Below are 24588 nucleotides of genomic sequence, written 5' to 3' on the forward strand. Positions count from 1 at the left end.
AAATGCTTTTAGTAGCTTTTTCCATTGACGTTATTGCACGTTTGGCCATGTTGGCTTTTAGCAGCGTTTTTGCGTTTTTTCTGCCTTCATTCAAAATCAATGGTTGCCTAGGAGCTGTCTTTGATACGGCTTTCAGCCCATTGATTTGAATGAAAGTCGCATCCCAAGCACCCCCCCCCCCCATGTTGAGGGCATGTGGCCTGGTATGGCTCGCTCGTCCCCTCCTCCCTCTTTCCTGGCATGCTCGGATAAGGGCCTGGTATGGATTTTGGGGGGGACCCCACGCCGCTTTTTTCGGCGTGGGGCTCCCCTCAAAATCTATACCAGACCCGAAGGGCCTAGTTTGGAGCCTGGGGGGGACCCCATGCCGTTTTTTTCCCATTTTGGCGTGGAGTACCCCCTCAAGATCCTTAGAGCACAAATCGCACCACAAGTCAGATCATCCTGATCCGACTTGTGATGCAACTTCCATTCGAATTAATGGGCTCCCATAGGGAACTATTGATTTTCACATAAAAAAAAAAAAAAAAAAGGTATAACGTGGCTTAACGCTGTATAAGCAACGTTATTAAGCCTTTAGCAGCATAAGGCGTATTACAGCTCTGACGCTGGTCCTCAGAATGCACAGGCCCTGGGGTTTTTTTGCAGCTTAAAAACTCCTATGCCACTTGGAGCTCCTAAGAGCCTGTGTGTGCATGAGGCCATAGAATAACATGGTGGGGTGTTTTTAAGCTGCAAAAAAAAACATCTGACGCTTCTAACAGCAGCTGCAAAAATGTCCTGTGTGCATGGGGCCTAAAGCTCAATTCCAAGAATAAAAAAAAAACAAAAAAAAAACACACACACACCCATGTAGTGGGGCCCTCCCCAAACGCTCCACCTTGGAGTACTCTTCCTGAAGCTCCAGTCTGTTGGCACAGCCTTGGTGGCATCACATACAGTACAGGGACATTAACCACTTAAGGACCAGAAGGTTTTACCCCCTTAATGACCAGGCCATTTTTTGCGATATGGCACTGCGTTACTTTAACTGAAAATTGTGCGGTTGTGCAACGCTGTACCGAAATAAAATTGATGCCCTTTTTTTCCCACAAATAGAGCTTTCTTTTGTTGGTACTTGATCACCTCTGCGGTTTTTTATTTTTTGCGCAATAAACAAAAAAAAGAGTGACAATTCTGAAAAAAAAAATAATTTGTACTTTCTGTGATAAAACATTCCCAGTACAAAAATGTTTAAAAATCAAATTTTTTCTTTTGGCCAATATGTATCCTGCTACATATTTTTGGTAAAAAAAAATCCTAATAAGTGTATATTGATTGGTTTGCGCAAAAGTTATCGCATCTACTAGTAATGGCGGCAATCAGCGATTTTTAACGGGACTGCAACATTGTGGCAGACAGATCAGACACCCGACATTTTTTACACTTTTTGGGGGGACTAGTGACATTACTACAGTAATCAGTCCTAAAAATATGCACTGTTACTGTAATAGTGACACTGGCAGGATAGGGGTTAACACCAGGGGCGATCAAAGGGTTAAATGTGTGCCTAGGGGGTGCTTTCTAACTGTGTGGGGGGATGGGCTCCCTGGATGAACTCAGAGACCTTTGTTCCTAAACAGAAGGAACACAGGATCCCTGTGTTCATCACTCACACTAACTGCTACATGAAGAGACGTATATATGTACGTCGTTTCGTGGAACAGAGCCGACCTGCCACCATAAAACTACGGCAGCTGGTGGGTAATCAAGTATTGTACAATGAGGAGCCTGGAGTGCGACCAGAGGCAGTTGCAGCTTACACAGCAGGCTGCAGGGGACTGGTTGCAGCAAAGGAGGCACACTGCTGGAACCAGGAATAAGTATTTACACCTTAATCATGCACTCCAAAACATAACGAGCATTTAACTGTAGCTAGGCTTTAAGCAAAAGTGTTTTTTTTTTTTTTGTGGAAAAAAAAATAAAGAAAAATGCTAACAGATGGGAATGAGGCCCCTTGCAGACAGGAATGACTCCGCCAAGAAGATCTGCCTGCTCAGCGAGGGATTTGTCTGCTGATCTCCACTGAACAGGCGGATGACAGGTCTGTGTCCGCTCTGCTATGCAGAACAGATACGGACACAACCCATGTGAATGGGGCTGTTTGCGATTAGATGCAAGGGACGCAGCGATTAGCTGCGGGAGGGAAGCCCCACTGAAAGCAAAGTTGACAGTTTCCCCACAACTTTTCACAGACACTTGCTTGTAAATGCTCATAAAGTCATACCTACAATACCGGCCCTGGATGCAGACTGTTTGCATCTAGGGCTGATCATTTGCAGGTAATCACTGCCTGAGAGATTACAGCGGTCGAGAATAGCTGCAGGAGCAGTCAGCCTCTTAGTATTTACAATGGGGCTTCCCACCTGAACTCCCATTATGTCTCCCACATCTCATCGCAAACGGCCCCATTTAGTGGTGTCAATGAGGCCTAAAAGCCTAGGCAGCCTAGTACTGTAGGCATCTCAGGTCTTTAAATACTGCAGAAAATCTGTAATAATCATCGCCACATGATGGTCATTACTCAGCACTGTAGATCAGGTCTGTGCCATGCACACCTGACTCTCATTAACTACCTATAAAAGGGAACTCAGCACTTCAACCTAGTAAAAGTTTGTTCTATCCCTTAATGAAGGTCTGTCTATGCCATGGATTTGTAAACGGTTTGGACTGCATTGACACTCAGCTTGCCTGTGCGTATGTTAATCATCAGCCTGTTACCTCTTCTATATGCAGTTTGTGCTTATTCTGTCTGTCTGGAACCTAGACTTTAATAGAACCTAACCTCCCTATCAACCTGCTGACTCTGCTGATGTCTGTCTACTCCAATCATCAATCTGAGAACTTACGTTGCTCTAGCATCTGTCCTCCCACCTGATGGCTGTTGCTTCTGGAAACAGGGTATGACAAAAAATATCAACCCATGAACCTTGAATTCATAATGTTCTGTCAATATACTGACCGATATCCCCCTTTGAGGCTGTCACATACATTGAAAATATGTCAGTCAATGATGTTGGTTTATTTAAAAAAAAAAAAATCCATCATAAATAATGTTACAATTCCAGCTTTCCTCTATTGGAAATAATAGAAAATTATCAGCAACATTAATAAGAAGTGAAAGGGGTCGGGTGGGAGTAGGCAGGCAGTTTTCGGTATTCTTACCTAATGAAACATCTACAAAAAAAACCATCTAGTGAGTCTATCGCTTTCCGTAAAAACCTACTGACCTCAGTCTCCAAAAAAGCTGTATGGCACAAAAACTGTCCTGCATTAATAAAGCACAACATGTTTATTTTATAGGGTAATACTGCTTCCTTAATATACAGTATATTATAAAAGGTCCAATTGGAATCTCTGAGTGTAGAAAATACTTGAGTATGCTACAGCGATATGGAATTACATTTTAAAATTGAACCTATCTTGTGGCCAAAGTAACAGGTTCACCATAAACGTATCCCTCAACAGCGGCATATATTTTTATACCCCTGCCACTCCGTATAATCTCCAGTATCATTGGACAGTCCTTTGTAAGCTATGACTCCGGCGACTGTCACATGGAAAGGGTCATGTGATCCTCTATACCTGGAGGTACCATTTTAAATCTTTCTGCTCCTGCCACTGGACGGCGTGGTGCAGAATTAAAGAAAAGATAAGTGTATGCTGGGGATGGGCGGAGGATTAAAGCAAACCTTACCTTGGTCAGGTGAGGATGATAAAATTGGCTTTGTTTTTATTATCATGTGTATTTGTGTCCCCCCAGCTGAAAGGATTTATCCTCCTTGTGTGTCCTGGTGAACATTGTCATGAGGATGAATGAAAGTGTGGGAAGATTTTATAATGCAACTACATTTGCTCATTTAATATAATTCTCAGCTTCATCCTTAAGAGGTTTAGCAGGGCACATCCATTGTGCAGTACCTCTATCTCACACTAAGCCTATCAGACAGGACTTGTGAATGAAAACAATAGCCCTTTGCAGTCTCTAATGATAGGACACAGCACCAATGCTCATGGAAGGCAAAGACCATGTGATCTTTACTCATAATAATGCAGTCAGGTAATGTTGACATTTTCCCTATTGTTTTGTGTCCATTTTTGGTATGGAGTATGTTTATTTTTTACCTATAAGCTAATTTCCAAAAACATATGTAAAAGAAAAAAAAATAGTATTTTTTATTAGCCAGTTCAGCTTCCATTCAGGAGTAGTAAAGGCAGAAGGTTTTTTTATCTTAATGCATTCTATGCATTAGGGTAAAAAGCCTTCTGCATGCAGCAGTTGCCCCAGCACCCCCTAATACTTACCTAAACCCCCTCTCTATCCACTAATGTCCACGAGTCTCTTGGCTGCCCAGAACTCTCCCTCCTGATTGGGCAAAGCAAAGCGAATCATTCACAGAGGTAAGTACAGTGGGGACTGGGGTGTAGTATGTTAGTTCACCTTTAAATTTTTTTGTGAAAAGGTCCATTTACACTTTAAATCTTGTTACTACACCAGTGAAAGTTATTGGTGCCTAACTATTTCATTCTGTGGGAAGGATTCACAAAAATGAATACAGACCATTTATTCCTTCCATTGGTAAAATATTTTTTTTCTGCCAGACAACATTAGGGACTTTCCCTACATATACATCCCATAGCCCAATGAAGGAAACATATATTTCAAAAGGCATTCAGCTATCAGTGGGGAATCCCACTGACAGCTGATGACTCTGTGGTTGTAAAGGACGGGGCCGCCGGCAACCCGGCCTGCTCCTTAACAAACAGCTATTTTAGGTGTTTGTGGTGCAGTTTTAACAAGCCAAAAATGATTGTCAACTGCACAGCAAACACGCATTGGGAGTTTGGGGGAGCGTTTTCAATGCTCAATAAAACCTCACCTATTAAGCTGCATTAACGCTATAGGTGTGTTTGATAAGTGTGAACGAGCCCTTCATTTTTTTCCTAGGGTGAAGATCCTTTTCATTTATTTATTTTTTATTGTGATCAGTTTAACCAATTTTATACCTTACCTAAGATGATACCTAACATGTCACGCTCTAAAATTGCACACACTCGTGGAATGGCGCCAAACTTCGGTACTTTAACATCTCAATAGGCAAAACTTTAAAAGTCTTTACAGGTTACCAGTTTAGAGTTACAGAGGAGGTCTTGGGCTAGAATTGTTGCTCTCGTTCTAAAGTTCGCAGCAATAATTCACATATGTGGGCGTAACATACATATGCGTTCGCTTCTGCGTGCGAGCACGCTGGGACTGGGGAGCTTTAAAAAAACATTTTTTATATTTTTACATTTCCCCATTAATTTTTTTTATTACTTTTATTCTTATTACAAGGAATGTAAACATCCCTTGTAATAAGAATAGGGCATGACCGGTCCTCTTTGTGGAGAGATGTGGAGTCTACCAGACTCTACATCTCTCCTCTAGGCTGGAAAGGCTGAGATAAAATTAAAAAAAAAAAAAAACGATCTCAGCCTTTCCAGCCAAGTCTACAGTATTTACAACTGCCAGGCCGGACGTGAAGTCATAACATTACACCCGGGCCTTGCAGAGTCATAGAGACTGCTGGGAACCATCCGGTCCTTGGTATTCTCTATGGTGAACTTCCACCGCGGCGGATTCCTTCTCTGGCTCCCCAATCGAACGAGCGAGCCAGTAGAAGCACCGGAGGGAGGCAAGAGGGAGGGACCTTCACTCCTGTCGCCTATAAGAACGATAAATCAGTTGAACTGCCGCTATGATTGTTCTTACAGTGCAGGGAATTGCCGGCTGCAAAAGATGATATCTGAATAATGCCTGTAGCTGCAGGCATCATTCAGATATCTCCACTCAAATTCCAGGAGGTCATATGACGTCCTTGGGCAGGAAGTGGTTAAAGAGAACCTGTGCTTTGCCCATGTATGACATTTTTTCTAAAGGTTTTAGGGTCAGAAGCACTCAATATCATCTTATAGGAGTACTGCCTAAAACAGGGAAGGATGGGATATTTATGGTCAGCATTTAAATCATCTCCGCCTTAAAGGAGATGTACAGCCAAAGTTTGTTTGGTTGTACATTTCCTATGGATCACAGGAGTGCAGTTCATTCTGCACTACTGCGACCTGTTTTTAGCAGAGAGCACACTTTAGCCCGCTCTCTGCTGACGTCACAGATGTCGGTCCAGGCAAAAAAAGGGGCGTAACCCACTGCAAGAAATGTAGGAATAAAATGGTTATATTTACTTATTACACCACTCTTTACATTAAAACTAGAATATTTGGCCAACAGTTTGTGGACATGTGACACAATTATATGACCTGGTTGGACATCCCATTCCTGTAAACCATGGACATTAATATGAGGCTGGCCTCTCCTTTAGGGCTATAGAATGCCTCCACTTTTCTCAAAAGGCTTTCTACAAGATGTTTCAGTGTGTCTGTGGCAACTTGGATCCATTATGCAAAAAGAGCATTTGTGAGGTCAGGTACTGATGTTGGACCGGAACACCTGGCTCACAATCAGTGTTCCAAATCATCCCAAAAGGTGTCCAGTAGGGTTGAGGACAGAACTCTTGATTTTCTCCACACCAAACTTCTCAAACTCTGTCTTTATGTAACTGGTATTGTGCGCAGCAGCAAAGCAACGCCAAAACAGAAGGGCCTTCCCCAAACTGTTACCACTGAGGATAAGCTCAGGTGTGTTTGGATCCCAGTCCAAACCCACCCAAGTGAGCCAGCCTGGAAGCTGTCACCTGTATGGGCTGGCCAACCTTAATAGGCGGAAGCATTCCCCACCCTGCAGCCACATGTATACATGCCCACTGTAGAACGTTTCACTGTGGGGCTGGGAATGCCTTGGTCGCAGATGCTTGGCCCAGAACAGGTGACAGCTTCCTGGCAGGCCAGCTCAGGTGGGTTTGGATTAGGATGCAAACATGCCTTAGCTTTTCACTAATTACCACAAAGTTGCATGCTGTAGCAGTAACAATTTCCTTTACTGTAGCTCCTGAACTCAATTTCTGCATACTTTTGCCTATATAGTGCAAGTGTAAGGCCAGGTGTCTAAAAAACATTTGCCTATATAGTGTATAAACCGGTGAACTAGGATAAAGGTCTTCTCATGTGTAATATGACAGAATAGCATTTAATCTAGGACTTTGTGCTATAGTACTGCATAGCAGAGTTGATTTGTGTTTTTGGCATAGCCAAAAAGAGAAGAAAAAAATAAGTTAATAAGTTATCAAGTCTTGGGCTCCCACCAAGTCTGCCCGTCTACTCAGGCAGCTTAGGAGTTACCAAGGCCTCTATAAAAGTACCAAGTTTAAAAAGACACTTCCCCCTACATAAAATATGAGTGGAGGAGACATATAAATAAAGAGTAAAAGCCCTCTCAGCCTCTCTCCATCCTTTAACGAGCTCCCAGCAGCTGCAGGGATTATACTGAGCCGCACAGATCAATAAGGAAACCAATCACCCTGACCCTGCTGCCTCCCACCTCCGAAAATAAAATCCGATAAATGGTACCGGGGGCGGGAGCTCCGACAGCTCCGGGAGGAAGTGAGAGAGTCTGATTATCCCCAAGAGCGTGCGCATGAAGCTGAAGATCCCCGCCAGCATGTGTTTGTGAGATCGTTATCTCTGCGAGCGTCTGTGTGTGCGAGCATGGAATATGGTGCATTAGTATTGGTTTAAAAATAGACATGTTACAGAATTTTTTATTTATTTATTTAACAGCAAATATCTATATGCAGCCTTTTGTGGGTATGAATGAGAATGAAAACACTCAAAATAAAAAATTTAATGTATAGCCTTTTCAATCTTTTTTTTTTTTAAATAAATATATATAAGAATTTCGTTTTGAGCAACCTAATCTTAATGTGCTAATGGTTTTAAAAAATGTGCTATTTATTTATTGATTTTTATTATCTATGTAGAAGGTCAGAAAAAGACTTTAAGTCACCGGACTAATTGAAAACAATGCACTCCCTCTGTGGTTGACATCTCAGCAATGGGAATTAGAGAGGGTAGAATTCTAAGTAGCTCCCTCTAGTGGCTAATCTACAAACCCATTTAACTTAATAACAAACATTTCTTTTCAGCAATGAAGCTGGTTAAAGACATTTGGATGGTATGTCCTGCTGTCATCTAACACTCAACAATATCAGAACATAGCCATGCACATGCATATAAACTAACTTGCACATTGCAGTTTACTCAGGCCTGTTGGCCAGAAAATAAGGATGAGGAATAGGAAGAGAGTTCTGTGCATTTTCAGAGCATTGCTGTGCGATTTAGATGCAAATTCCAGGCTCATTGCCTTCAACGGAAATGCATCTGAATCGCACATCTTCTCAGTTTTGAACACAAATTTATTGAAAAAAAAAAAAGTGCTTGGGTTCTGTACAGCCCCCCCCCCCCCCACACCCCATCCATACCAGGCCCTTTTGGTTTGGGTATGGATTGTAAGGAGAACCCCATGCCAAAATTAGACAAATACGGAATGGGGTCTCCCCCTAAATCCAGACCAGACCCTTATCCGAGCATGCAGCCTGGAAAGGGGGACAAGAGCATTTTCCCCACAACCCTGGCCAATGGTTATGGGGGTCTGCTGGCAGGGGAATTATCAGAATCTAGAAGCCCCCTTTAACAAGGGGACCTCCAGATCCCCCCCCCCCCAGTTTTTTTTTTACATTCAACTGTCAGGGGGGGGGGGGGAATCCCACTGACAGCTGATGAGTTATCCGTTGTTAAGGCAGCAGCAGTCGGCTTCCCAGCCCGCTCCTTAACAATCAGCTAATGTTTCGGACGCTGGTTGCTGCCCCGAAAACTCACATCTAATCACATCAAAATCTTACCTCAACTGCTGAACAGATGGGTTGGAAATTTGCAGTGAAAACTGAGGGTAAATTTGCACCAGACACATTTGAACCTAGCCTAAAAGCTGTAGCACAACTGTGTAACATCTTTACAAAAATGAGTAAACTTCCGGAAACATTGCGTGTTTTCATTTCATTCTTTATAAAACTTAGTAATTTACCTATTAATAAAATGATTGTTTTTTTACACAGCTATTTAACAAATCTGAGATTTTGCCATAGGGCACAGAAAAACCTGCCAATAATCAGATTAATTAGAAAGGCAAGTAACAAAACTTTTTTTAAAATGGCAAGCGTTTTATGAGAAGGCTCTTACATTTCTCAAAGCTTATTTATTTGGCTATCACAGCTTGCAGCGTTTTCTGTTTCATCGGCCACAAAGTGGTAAATAAGCCCCATGGTGGGAGTTCAGAATTAATCATCTGTCGCTAGCAGGCAGAGGGCACAAGCACTGCATTACAAGCATACAGGGAGCTGTAACGTTCTCCAGCAACCCATCACCTCTGTGCAGGGTGATAAGAGAAGGTGACACCCCCGTAAAAAGACCTGGTAAGACGCAGCACTCTGAGTCAGCACAGGCTGAAGGGATCGCTTTTATGGATATGACAGCTGTGGGAGGGCCAAGCAGAGCTGAAACTAGTCCTCTACGGCAAGGGAAAAGCTGTGTAAGCCCCTTTTGTAAGCACACAGCTTGCTGGGGCACAATGACCCCCGTGAGGATAAGACGGGAGGGATTAGGGTCAGGATTTAATATAGGCACCTAGGCCAAGAAGCATCTTTTAACCCTTTCAAGATGCAATTAGGGGAAAAGTTATATATTATTAATTTATTCAGCTCTGCAGCCTTCGAGTGATGTTTCTATGTTATGGGAGTGATGTACTAATGGCATAGTAGATCAGTTAGGCTGCATTTAAAGATTCAAATAATATTTTTTGTTTTAAATCTTCCCTACACTTGATTTGGTATTTAAAATGAATATTCTCTACCTCTTTAGTAAATTGACATATATATATATATATATACACATATTTATATACACACCCTGGCAGAATTTATGATTTCTTTGCCATTTTTCAGAGAATATGAATGATAACACAAAAACGTTTCTTTCACTCGTAGTTAGTGTTTGGCTGAAGACATTTTTTATCAATCAACTGTGTTTACTCTTTTTAAATCATAATGACAACAGAAACTACCCAAATGGCCCTGATCAAAAGTTTCCATACCCCAGTTCTTAATACTGTGTAATTGCCCCCTTTAACATCAATGACAACTTAAAGTTTTTAGTGGTATTTGTGGATGAGGCTCTTTATCTTCTCAGATGGTAAAGCTGCCTATTCTTCCTGGAAAAAAGTCTCCAGTTCCTGTAAATTCTTGGGCTGTCTTGCATGAACTGCACATTTGAGATCTCCCCAGAGTGGCTCAATGATATTGATGTCAAGAGACTGAGATGGCCACTCCAGAACTTTCCCCTTATTCTGCTGTGACTAATGACAGGTCGACTTGGCCTTGTGTTTAGGATCATTGTCATGTTGGAATGTACAAGTACGTTCCATGCGCAGCTTCCGGGCTGATGAATGCTAATTTTCCTCCAGTATTTTTTGATAACACACTGCATTCATCTTGCCATCAATTCTGACCAAATTCCCTGTGCCTTTGTAGGTCACACATCCCCAAAACATCAGCGATCCACCTCCGTGTTTCACAGTAGGAATGGTGTACCTTTCATCATAGGCCTTGTTGACTCCTCTCCAAATGTAGCGTTTATGGTTGTGACCAAAAAGCTCAAATCTGGTCTCATCACTCCAAATGACTTTGTGCCAGAAGGTTTGAGGCTTGTCTCTGTGCTGTTTGGCGTATTGTAAGCAGGATACTTTGTGGCATTTGCGTAGTAATGGCTTTCTTCTGGCGACTCGACCATGCAGCCCATCTTTCTTCAAGTGCCTCCTTGAAGTACATCTTGAAACAGCCACACCACATGTTTTCAGAGAGTCCTGTATTTCAACTGAAGTTATTTGTGGGTTTTTCTTTGCATCCCGAACATTTTTCCTGGCAGTTGTGGCTGAAATTTTAGTTGGTCTACCTGACCGTGGTTTGGTTTCAACAGAATCCCTCATTTTCCACTTCTTGATAAGAGTTTGAACGCTGCTGATTGGCATTCTCAATTCTTTGGATATCTTTTTATATCCCTTTCCTGTTTTATACAGTTCAACTACCTTTTCCCGCAGATCCTTTGACAATTTTTTTGCTTTCCCCATGACTCAGAATCCAGAAACGTCAGTGCAGCACTGGATGAAAGATGCAAGGGTCTGTCAGGAGTCCAAAAACTCATTGACCTTTTATACGAACACACACTAATTACATCAAACAGATCACAGATGAGGATAGTTACCTTTAATAGCCATTCAAACCCCTTTGTGTCAACTTGTGTGCATGTTATCAGGCCAAAATCACCAGAGTATGTAAACTTTTGATCAGGGTCATTTGGGTAGTTTCTGTTGACATTATGATTTAAAAAGAGTAAACACAGTTGCTTGATAATAAATTACTTCAGCCAAACACTAACCATGAGTAAAAGAAAGGTTTTTGTATTATCATTCATATTCTCTGCCAGGGTATATAAACTTATGAGCAAAACTGTGTATATATATATATATATATATATATATATATATATATATATATATATATATATACACACACATACACACACATACATACATACACACACACACACAGTGTGTGTATACAGGCATACCCCACTTTTAAGTACACAATGGGACCAGAGCATGTATGTAAAACAAAAAATGTGCTTAAAAGTGAAGCAATACCTTTTTTTACTTCTCAATGCATGTAAATACACATCTATGGGTAATCTTAGTCAGCTTGACATGGCACTGCTCCTGGTTTTTAACATTTACCATTGGCGTCTATGGGAAATATTGGTCAAATTGATATGGCAATGCTCCTGAACCATAAGTGACACCAAACTTGGGGAGCATGTTAAGGGGACCCAAGACTACCTAGGCAAGCTGGCTGACTTCAAAATATGTTGTAGTGTTGGGTCACCTCTCAGTGCTCCCCAAGTTTGGCATCCCTGTCACTTATGGTTCGGGAGCAGTGTCATGTCAAGCAGACCAAGATTTCCCATAGACACCAAAGGTAAAAACTGGGAGCAGTGCCATGTCAAGCTGACCAAGATTTCCCATAGACACCAATATGTCCATACTCGCGAGTGTACGTAAAGCAGGGTATGCCTGTGTATGTATGTATGTATATATATATATATATATATATATATATATATATATATATATATATATATATATATATATAAAAAAAACTGTACCCCTAGAAAGCAAACTCCTTGGACATTCTGTTCCCCCCATTGTATACATCATCACTACCATCTGCACTGCTTGGCTAAATGATAGAACAAGCAATAAAACAGCTGTAGCTGCTATCTTTTAATATAAGGACACTCACCTGTGCAGAGATCCAGCACCATCCTCACCCATGCTGGTTCTTCGGGTCCCCGGCGCCGGCATGTTTACTGTAGGAGGCCAGCTGTGATTCCTTGTGGCTTCACAGCCAGCTTCCAACTGCACATGCTTGAGCAGTGAAAGCCCTTTGTGAAAGGTCCAGCAGCCTTTTGAGACCCCTGATGTGTCCCAGAAGGTTGAGGGCAGAGACTTGTCGATTTCTGGTGGAATAATTTTGGCGATCTGACCGGCAATGGGAGCGAGTACCTTTGACAGTTACCCCCAAAAGAAAGTTCCAACAGAAGAAGGAGGGGTGAGGAGGGTATAAAGTGGAACTTCCCCTTTAGGTGGAAGTTCCGCTTTAATGGAGGTTAGTTAAATGCAAAAGTTAGCTGGATGTCATGTTTTGTCACTCCTATATTTCTAGATCATAAATAGTCCTAACAACGCCCCGTTATGCAGGAAAATGAAAAGAAGTACCAAACTGAGCTGGATGATTCAGAATAGACCGCAATAGTTGTACTGAAACTTGTGCATTATTATTCGCAGATTGATGAGAATGTAGTATTTTTTACACAGTCAGCAATTCATTTTAAGTATTAGGAGGAAGGCATACTCCCTGCCATCTCCCCTAATTCACTATTGGCTCAAAGCTGTGACAGGTGGCTTGGAGATCCAGGAAGTAAGCAGTGAAATGTCAAAGCAAAGCTTCTAAATTGGAGGTCGTTAAGTGCATTATCTGGGAACACTAGGACTCCCATGGCCCTCCACAAGCTTACTGATTTTATGTGCAAGGACCTATAGGGTGCCTTCTCTTCAATCTTGCTTGCAGCTTTTTCCAGCTGCAGAACCTTTTCAATTTAAATTCATTAATAACCTTTTCAGGGTATTAAAGTTGCCTTTGCTGACTTAATATTAAATGCACCCATTGTGGGACCGTCATCATTATTCTTTTTTTTTTTTTCTTTTTTAACCAATTTCTATATCAGAAAACCATGTACCAATGAAGTGTCAGGATTTCTGATGTGTACATGCTTGTCTTAGGCTATTGGCTCACAAACTCATGAAGGAACAAAATGATAGCCTACTTGAACAGTTGAACATTGGCAGCCCCCTATTTTTGTCAGTTTTTTATTTTTTTAAACAGACTGAGGGTTACAGATATGAAGTAGCAGAACCAAATGAAACAGGAGGAATACAGAGTACCACCTCTATTGACTTTACCATATACTGAACAACATGCACAATTTTAGATTAAAACATTTGCATTGTATGATGAGATCATTTATGGTAACCTGCATAGCACAAATGGACTGTAAGGGTCATATTTAAGGAGAGAAATGCAGAGGCATGCTTTTTAAGATAATGATCCTTCAGTTAATATATGAAGGAGAAGTTAATTTCTGATGAGACCGTCCCTTTAAGGACCTGGCTTGAAATATTAGAAGCCAAAGTCGCTAAGATATTGAAGCTCTCAGTTCTCAGAATGTAATTCACGAGACGCCCTCTTAAACATAAAAAGGCCGCTGTGCCCCTGCTGATTCACACAAGAGGTGGACAGATTAGAATGGTGTGAAATTGGCCTCGGCGTCAGGCGCCTCTCGTATAATGCAGACTTCTGGAACGGCAGCGATAAGTAACCCTGAGAATCCATCAGTTCTGCACACAGCAGCAAAGACTGCTGGCTCTGTAACAAGGAATGCCGCCTAACTAAACCAGCGTACTTAAATGTATTCCCTACACAAAGAATTTACTCCAGACTACAAAAGACATAGTGTAGCTTCAGACCAAGACCACAATTTATTTGCTTTATAGCTTCAAATCCACATATAACTGATAAAATAAAACATTATGCCACCTGTAGGTTCTACTAAATAATCTAATATTCCTAAAGATTTAATTTATGCAGATTTATTTATGCTCTACTGTGCACCCTGCCTTGGTTTCAGTTGGGCACAATTACTTTGTGCATCATGTCCCAGGGCAACTCATGTTCTGCCAGAAACTTAAAGGGCCTATCATTCAGAAACGGATAAATCAGCCGTGGTGACTGCAACAGAGACAAATCAACCACCAGCTTCTTGTTTCTCAGGACTCCAACAGCGATATCTCCCACTAGAGCTGGAAGCTCTGTTGGCTCCATCACAGAGTCTCATATGGAGCCCTTTAAATGGTTCTCAAAAAATGTGTTTTCACAAGGGCCTTTCATGCTTGTCACAGTCAAGACAGTGGCCTCACCTATACTGTATATTAGAACAAAAACTACATTGAAAGGTGGCTGTAAATGTGACAGCTACATTTTACATTTATTTGGAAATTTTTCCCCATGCTTTACCCAGATTTTTCTGCTCTCACTATTCAGGAATTTTGCTCTTATGTTCAAAAGCACATCAGGCAAACTTCGGGACAACATCCCAGGTGAAAGAGATAAGGGCCTTTTTACACAAAGAGGCTTTTATTCTGGCTGTATAGCAAATGTATTTGTGACATCATCCTTGGTGAGGTCAACGGGTCAACCAGTTTATGGTGACATTAAAGCATTTTTTTCCCTCCCAACAACCTCATGGAAATGAATGATGAAGTGATGTTTGAGCACAAAAAATGACAGGGATGACAACATGTGAATGAGCATACACAGAAAGAAGAAAAAAAGCCTTATACCTGCAAGAGGTGTCTTGAAAGGAGATGTTTAAGTCCCAGTGCGCCCGTATCCTGTTGATAAATAAACAGAGCAATCAATTCACATGGCCCAAAACACATAACTCACTGAGCCCAGAATAACACTGGCTGAGGCAGCAAGCTCTATGGAAATCTGTCCCCACAGCTCTTTCCCAGACCACACAGGGTCAGAGATAGGTATATTATTTCTTATTGCTACTGCATGTCATAAGCCTTACATACTTATTGTCAGTTTTTCCCCAAACATAGAGACACATGAAAATTTAGAGGGGAAACATGTCAGAATTAGTGATCGACCGATATCGGTTTTTCGGTGCTGATACCGATATTGTTTTGGCTGTTTTCTTTCTTTATACTTTATCTAGACAATACTGCTATAAAGTTCTGTGCCACATGCTTTTTTGATTTTTGTATAAAAGAAGTTATTTTGGTATTTCTTTATTTGTACATATTTTTTATAATTGTTGTCAATACTGGGGAATCTTGTGGAATTTGGTTCTCATGTGGTGGGCTGTTTTTTTTTTTTTGTAAATTCGATTTTTATTGAAGGGATAAAGGTATACAAGTCAACAAAGGCAGTTAATTGAAATACAGCCGAGCATCAAGAAAACAGTGTTACATGAGGCGTAAATCAGATAAACATAGCCGTATGCGAGAAATGATAATATATAGCGCATCAGAGTACGTTTCAGGATGGCCGGTCCCAGAGAGGACGTGGTGGGCTGTTTGACATTTCCCCCCCCCCCCCCTGGTTTGTTGGACAGGGCCTGAGGAGTGGGGTAGGCAATAAGATGTGTGGTCTGATGTGTGTTTGGAGTGTGAGAGGTTCGACTGTAAGCGTTGGGTGTTGGCGTCTCTCCTGACGAAGCTCCTTTGTGTGAAACATGCCAAGATTCAACCCTACATCCATCAGACCACAGGACATGGTTCCAGAAATCTATGTCCTTAGTCTGCTTGTCTTCAGAAAACTGTTTGTGGGCTTTCTTGTGCATCATCTTTAGAAGAGGCTTCTTTCTGGGATGATAGCCATGCAGACCAATTTGATGCAGTGTGCAGCATATGGTCTGAGCACTGACAGGCTGACCCCCCACCCCTTCAACCTCTGCAGCAATTCTGGCAGCACTCATACGTCTATTTCCCAAAGACAACCTCTGGAAATAAAGCTTAGTATGTGCACTCAACTTCTTTGGTCGACCATGGCAACGCTGTTCTGAGTGGAACCTGTCCTGTTAAGACTGCTGTATACTGTAGTATTGGCCACCATGCTGCAGATAAGTTTCAGGGTCTTGGCAATTTTCTTATTGCCTAGGCTATCTTTATATACAGCAACAATTCTTCTTTTCAGATCCTCAGAGAGTTCCTTGCTATGAGGTGCCATGTTAAACTTTGTGACCAGTATGAGAGAGTGAGAGCAATAACACCAAATTTAACACACCTGTTCCCCATTCACACTTGAGACCTTGTAACATGAATGAGTCGCATGACAACGGGGAGGGAAAATGGCTAATTTGGCCCAATTTGGACATTTTCACTTAGGGGTGTACTCACTTTTGTTGCCAGGGGTTTAGACATTAATTTGCTGTGTATTGAGTTATTTTAAGGGGACAGCAAATTTACACTGTTATACAAGCTGTACACTCACTACTTTACATTGTAACAAAGTGTAATTTCTTCAGTATTGTCAAATGAAAAAATATAATAAAATATTTACAAAAATCTGAGGGGGTGTACTCACTTCTGTGAGATACTCTACATTACTTTTATATATTGTACCTTAATGTACATTTGACCGTTGATACAATAAATGACTGTTTTTTACAACTTGTTTTAAGTTCTTTTCCCTCAAAGTGGTTGGCAGCTAGAAAGTCCCAATCTTTGTTTCTTGCATTTTTCCTCATGTCCATCAAACACATTGGCTAGTACAATCCCCAAGTCAGTTTTTCTAACCCACAAAAAAGTTTTTCTAGTCCGTGTAAAATGTATACAAATTAACACTATATTGGTGTGAACAGGCTGTTCAGCAAAATCTGCAATAAATTCTAACTGGATGATATGGGCTATCATTCACTGATCTACCTTCAGGAAAATTAATTCTAATTGGATGGTAAGGTTTACTGGATTTATACACAATTAATCTATTTAATCCTTTATAATACATTTTATGAAATGAAAACATTCAGCTTTAGGAAAACATAGCAGCACTATATGTGAAAATAACACTGATCCTTTTATAGAATAAAAAGTCCCCGGAGAGGGGACATGATAACAATTTACAAATACCTCAATGGTGATCTCAGCATAGAAAAAAAGCTATTCAGTCGCAAGGATTGCACGAGGACGCAAGGACATTAGAGGAGAAGTGTTTTAACCTCAGGCAACGCAGGGGGTCCTTTACTGTTAGGGCTACAAGATTGTGGAATTCTCTACCACAAGAGGTCGTTTCTGCGGGAAGTATGACTACTTTTAAAAGACTCTTGGACATACATCTCAAGGATCAGAACATTAAGGGGTATGAGAGATGATTACGGCCACACACACCCACACAGGTTGAACTGGATGGACTATTGTCTTTATTCAACCTCAACTACTATGTAACTAATATACAATGCTTCTAATCGTTGTAAATCCATGGACATGTCTTACTTTAAAGAGTTTTGCATTGATCTTGTCTAGGATACCTAAATTGTGATCCAAGTGCCAAGGCCAGTTAATAGGTTAACCTAAAGATTAACTGCTTGCTTGGGTAGGAGACATCCTGGAAATGTTTTAGTGTAGTTTATGTGTAGACAGGTAACATGCATGTAACATATTACATAGAGCTATGCTACAATAAAACATATAACTTTCTACTTTCAATATTCAAAGGATGTATACAATAAAGTATATCAGCCACACTGCATAAATAAATATCAATAAAAATAAAGTGCCTAACATCCTGAAACATGGTGAAGGCAGAAGAATGTGGCTACTTGCAAAATCTGGTGCCAAACTTACAATGTACTCTGTGGTCCAGTTATACACTCCTCTAGTCACCCATAAATACATTTTATCCACACAACACTCACTGAAGTCAAAAGAAGCAGTCATCAGAAGACATGCACAGATCTTAGGTAGAGAGCATAGAGTTATAAAAGGTTGGAATTCCAACCAGGACACCCTAGAAAAATCAATGCTGAAATATAGATTAAAAATACACTACAGTCAATTTAAAATGAAACCTTGCCATGCATACAGGGAACAGAGTCCACTTGTTGATTAGTTCAGTTGTTCATCCAGACATGGCTTTATACACCAGTCTACCACACTATTATCTGTAATCCGGTAATTCTCCAACACACTTACTGGTGAAGCAGGAGCACCATCTATGCTGCTTTATGCAAATAAAAATACTAAGGCAGGCCATACACAGAGCAAATTTCATTTCTGAAACCACAGGTGAAGAAAGTGATTTTTGCTAGTGGCTATACCAGCTGCTAGCGATAATCCTATGTAAAATCCTGCAGGCTGGTTATACCCAAGTTGATCGATTGATTAACTTGGGTACATTCAGCCTGTCCATTCATGGTTCAAATCCCGAATAGGAAGGAAGGAAGGAAGGAAGGAAGGAAGGAAGGAAGGAAGGAAGGAAGGAAGGAAGGAAGGAAGGAAGGAAGGAAGGAAGGAAGGAAGGAAGGAAGGAAGGAAGGAAGGAAGGAAGGAAGGAAGGAAGGAAGATTAAAAAAAAGTTTAGACATTAGACTCCTACTGTCCTCACACTGATCTTTTATAAGGTGTGTGTTCTTATTCTGCAAGGGATTACACAGATTAAAGTAAATGGAGTGACTTTTCTGATTTAAGCACGGTTACTTTGTTTACTCAATAGCATTAGTACCTCACTGAAAGCTTTCACTTGTTGCCTGAGATTGCTATTTAAGTGAAATTGAGTGGACTGTATGAGATTAGCACAGTTATCGCTGGTCAGCACTGGCAGTTTACTGAATGATTGACACTTTACACAGTACACAAAAATATTCACACCAGACCTTGCAAACAGTTTACAATCTAATGTCCTTTCCAGAATCATACATGCTCTAGGACCAATATGGGTAAGCAGCTTGGTTATTTCGGGTTCTAGAAGCAAAAGAGGAACAAACAGAGGGCATACAGTCTCCCAAGTTTGTTCACATTTGGACATTCTCCAAAGGTTGGCAGTGAAAAGGGTCAAAGTAATACATCTTAGATCTTCAGTTCACTCCAGTGGAGTTATCCCACAACACCCCTTTGTCACAGAATCACAGAATCCTTCTACACAAACTACAGATTTGAGTTCTACTATATATATATATATTATATATATATATATATATATATATATATATATATATATATATTATATATATATATATATATTATATATATATATATATATATATATATATATATTATATATATATATATATATATATATATATATACACAGTGCCTTGCAAAAGTATTCGGCCCCCTTGAACTTTTCAACCTTTTGCCACATTTCAGGCTTCAAACATAAAGATATAAAACTGTAATTTTTTGTGAAGAATCAACAAGTGGAACACAATCATGAAGTGGAACGGAATTTATTGGATATTTCAAACTTTTTTAACAAATAAAAAACTGAAAAATTGGGCGTGCAAAATTATTCAGCCCCCTTAAGTTAATACTTTGTAGCGCCACCTTTTGCTGCGATTACAGCTGTAAGTAGCTTGGGGTATGTCTCTATCAGTTTTGCACATCGAGAGACTGACATTTTTGCCCATTCCTCCTTGCAAAACAGTTCGAGCTCAGTGAGGTTGGATGGAGAGAGTTTGTGAACAGCAGTTTTCAGTTCTTTCCACAGATTCTCGATTGGATTCAGATCTGGACTTTGACTTGGCCATTCTAACACCTGGATATGTTTATTTGTGAACCATTCCATTGTAGATTTTGCTTTATGTTTTGGATCATTGTCTTGTTGGAAGACAAATCTCTGTCCCAGTCTCAGGTCTTTTGCAGACTCCATCTTTTCTTCCAGAATGGTCCTGTATTTGGCTCCATCCATCTTTCCATCAATTTTAACCATCTTCCCTGTCCCTGCTGAAGAAAAGCAGGCCCAAACCATGATGCTGCCACCACCATGTTTGACAGTGGGGATGGTGTGTTCAGGGTGATGAGCTGTGTTGCTTTTACGCCAAACATAACATTTTGCATTGTTGCCAAAAAGTTCGATTTTGGTTTCATCTGAGCAGAGCACCTTCTTCCACATGTTTGGTGTGTCTCCCAGGTGGCTTGTGGCAAACTTTAAACAACACTTTTTATGGATATCTTTAAGAAATGGCTTTCTTCTTGCCACTCTTCCATAAAGGCCAGATTTATGCAGTATACGACTGATTGTTGTCCTCTGGACAGAGTCTCCCACCTCAGCTGTAGATCTCTGCAGTTCATCCAGAGTGATCATGGGCCTCTTGGCTGCATCTCTGATCAGTCTTCTCCTTGTATGAGCTAAAAGTTTAGAGGGATGGCCAGGTCTTCGTAGATTTGCAGTCGTCTGATACTCCTTCCATTTCAATATTATCGCTTGCACAGTGCTCCTTGGGATGTTTAAAGCTTGGGAAATCTTTTTGTATCCAAATCCGGCTTTAAACTTCTCCACAACAGTATCTCGGACCTGCCTGGTGTGTTCCTTGTTCTTCATGATGCTCTCTGCGCTTTAAACAGACCTCTGAGACTATCACAGTGCAGGTGCATTTATACGGAGACTTGATTACACACAGGTAGATTCTATTTATCATCATTAGTCATTTAGGTCAACATTGGATCATTCAGAGATCCTCACTGAACTTCTGGAGAGAGTTTGCTGCACTGAAAGAAAAGGGGGCTGAATAATTTTGCACGCCCAATTTTTCAGTTTTTTATTTGTTAACAAAGTTTGAAATATCCAATAAATTTTGTTCCACTTCATGATTGTGTCCCACTTGTTGTTGATTCTTCACAAAAATTACAGTTTTATATCTTTATGTTTGAAGCCTGAAATTTGGCAAAAGGTCGAAAAAGTTCAAGGGGGCCGAATACTTTCGCAAAGGCACTGTGTGTATATATATATATATATATATATATAGTGTATTATTCATGTATTTAGAAGGCATAGTTCACCTTTACCAAAAAAACGCAGGTAAGTGATGTCTGTAGTTAGAAATAAGCTATGTCGTGTTGACCAAAGTTGACTAATGCCTTTGCTATAGATGGAGGCCTTTTAGGTACCATATGAAGCATGTCTAGAAAAATTCTAAAATGTTTTTAAGAGGTGTCTAGCTTTTACTGCTCTCCTTCACCATCATGGGAATGAGCTCTTTCTCTGATTCAAACCCCCTCACATGCTCTCTCTTCCCCCTGATGCAGTAGCTCTGACCTCAGCATTTCAGGGATCACTAAGACGTCTTAGCAATGTCCTAGGTGTTTCCCAGTCAGGCCTCATGAGGTATGTAGACATACACCATGTACACCTACAAGAAGGGCATTATTAAACTTTGTCCAAAACTTCACAGTTTACATTTTATCTGCAGGTGCCACTTGTAGGAATCCTTTTGGTAAAGGTGAACTAATCCTTTAAATGAATTGTTATTACTTAATATGGTCCTCTTGTTGGCGTTAACATGGTGATGCTCTCTCCAGGTAAGAGGAATCTGTCTGGGTAATGCTCTAAGAGAAAACCGAAGTGTCTGCCTGCAGCAATACTACAAAGCAACATTAAATGCACTTCAGCTCATTTCAATGCCCTCCTGGCTTTGCTGGAGACTCTGCCTGGCTTACAGGCCTTTCTTTCTGGAACCAGCCAAGCATGACCAGCACTGAAAAGAAAACTCCAGACCTCTGTGATACCTTAATGAGAAGCTGCCAGACAGTGAGCTGGGAGCGGAAGGGACAGGGAAGAGCGTGGGATTAGAGCAAAGGAGTTTAAGGCACCAAAAATGGATTACAACTGAAAGAAAAAAAAACATATTCGAATATTTCCAACATATAATCAGCTCCAAACACCCACAACTGCATACATATTTGCTAAAAAGCCACAATTCCCAGTTTGAACCTTCAAGAGTAAACATCCTAAATGCCACTGGTCAGAAAATTGATGAATTTTTAGAAAACAGTCCATTCTTTTATTGGTAGGGTTTGACAGGCTATCACCCACTGTGTTTGGAAACAGGAAGGACACAAGAGTTAATGGCCTGTATGAGGGTCTGGTAACGCCAGAAATTCTAATGCAGGTCTCACCACCAAAGTAGCGGTGGACGTGGTGGACTTCCTGTCCTGGTGACCACTGTAAACATGCCAGCATACTTTTGGACTATGAAAAGAAACCTAAGAATTTAAGAAAACCTCACATAAGCATGGGAATAGGGATGAATATCAGATTCTAGCATTCATTAGACTTATGGATCTCCACCTTAATATTTGCAGATACAAGGATTTTTATGCCCACTCACAAATCATTTTTTGGAGTCCATTGAGGAACACAACTTCCATCTGGTAGAAATTAAAGAACATGTAAAATGTAAAAAAAACAGCTGCATGATGCAGAAAACCCCAAGACACACTTCTAGATCTAGTAGAGTGAACCTTGACAGGAAAGGGTGAAACCTAATCCTTGAGACTAGGTGCTTGGATTATGGTTTGCCTTAGCCACCAAAAACTGGTGGAAAAGGATACTGGTGCACCCTTCCATGGCCCATCCTGGATGACAGAAAGAGCACCAATCTCCCAGAAAGAAACCGTAGATGAGATATAGCCAAAGCAACATCCAGACAATGGACAAAAGTGTCGATTTGGGTTAACTGGAGACGAAGAGAGCAACAACAGAATGATGACCTTGTTTGGGTGAAAGTCAGAAATGACCCTAGGTGAGAAGTAATATGCCTTAACATCATCCTGTCCCTATGCAAAACCCAAAAGGGTTTCTTAGAGGACAGAGCCATCAGTTCACAGACTCACCTCACAGAGGCGATAGCAACAAAGAATACAACCTTGTGGGCATAAGTATACAGAGAAATGTGTCTTATGGGTTCAAAATAAAAGTGCAGAAATAACCAAATTAGGATAGGAGTCAATAGGGTAAAAAATAAGGCAAACTATATGGGAGACTCCCATTGCAAATGTCTTAAAAGGGATGCAAGGGTTTTTTTTTTTTTTTTAGAAATCATACTAACCTAGGTGGATGAAGCCTCAGACTGATGCTGCATCTGTCCCCTGATGCTCTAAGACTGAGAACTGCATGATCAAAGACCGCTGATTACCAAGTTCTCAGTGCTCTGTGAGCAGAGAGCTGGTGTCTGTCAGTCTCCGGTTCTTTGCTCTGCCCCCCACCCTGGGCTCACTGGAGCACTGGGCTGTGGAGGGGGTGGCTGGCTCAGGCTCTCATTGGCTCCCTGAGAGGCTGAGCCAGGTGCCAGCCCAGGCATCTGAGTGGATCTTGAGCATATGGTCACGATCTTTCCCCATCCTGGACTGGCTCTGTGATAAAAACGGGTAACAAGGCTTCCCTGGTCTATGGAACGCAGAGGAACAGGACCAGGGAAACCTTGGACTACCTCCCAGGAACCCCATCACTGTGTCAGCCAGTGAGGACACTGCCATCTTGGACCCCCAAGACTGAGATGCACAGATATCTACATTTATTTTAAAAGCTTTTTAACAAGCTTACTCTTGTGAGTAAGTTTTTATCACATTTATATTAAATTTGTTTCCTGCTGCACTTAGAAGGCGCTGTGCTTTTCTCTTCTTTTATCTCCAGAGTTGCTTCTACCTCCTCCACCGGCAGCCGCTATAGTGAGCAGCCCTCCTCCATCACACCCACAAGTTGTTAAAGTGACACTGCGAACTCTGTCTTTTGCGCCAATTATTTTGTTGTTGCTTTTTCATACACGTACATGGTACAGCAGGCACATATCAGGAATTTTAAAATGCTGGGTTTACATATTCTTTAACACAGAAGATGCTCATGATCACAGACCATGTAGAATCAGCTAGAAAGTTTCCCCTGGTTGGCATACTACTTCTGCCGGGGCCAGTCGTGATCAATGAGGATCCCCAGAATGCCCTCCATCCTTAGCCTGCAAAGCAGACAGTGAAGAAGCTTCAAGGGAGGAACTGCAGAGATCAGAAAGTACTGAGCCCATGTGCCCACCAAAGCATTCACTGCTTCTTCTAGTGGGTCTCTAACTGGAGACAAACCTGTCCAGTATGTGGTTGAACTTGGAAGCCAGAAGGACCACAGCACGCATTCCCTACCTTTGACACCTCCAGGTGCAGTAAAAGACTGAAAGCCAGGACCACAAACTGCTAGAGCAGGGGCACCACAGCAAAGTGTAGGAAAGGCTCATGCACTGAAGAGATAGTGACATGCAAGTACGCATGCCTAAAGCTGGCAAGTCTCCCTGGGGAAAAAAGGCAATGACAGCTCTGATGGATTCCATGCAGGCCTTTTAAACTCAAATCAAGATATTCAATACTTTTAAATTCAAGATGCCCCTTTGGGTTTGGGGACA

The 24588-nt window shown here is 41.2% G+C and overlaps 1 protein-coding gene across 6 annotated transcripts in view; it reads right to left on the reverse strand.

Moving 5' to 3' along the window:
- Positions 1–24588, reverse strand: part of SAMD11 (sterile alpha motif domain containing 11) — a 257130-nt gene that overhangs the window by 114891 nt on the left and 117651 nt on the right. For all 6 annotated transcript variants that reach the window (XM_082274532.1, XM_082274531.1, XM_082274534.1 and 3 more), the window contains exon 4: positions 15038–15088. In XM_082274532.1, the coding sequence (XP_082130658.1) occupies positions 15038–15088 (51 nt within the window). The remainder of the gene's footprint in view (positions 1–15037; positions 15089–24588) is intronic.

This window comes from Pelophylax lessonae (genome assembly GCF_965119305.1).
Source record: "Pelophylax lessonae genome assembly, chromosome: 12".
NCBI lineage: Eukaryota > Metazoa > Chordata > Amphibia > Anura > Ranidae > Pelophylax > Pelophylax lessonae.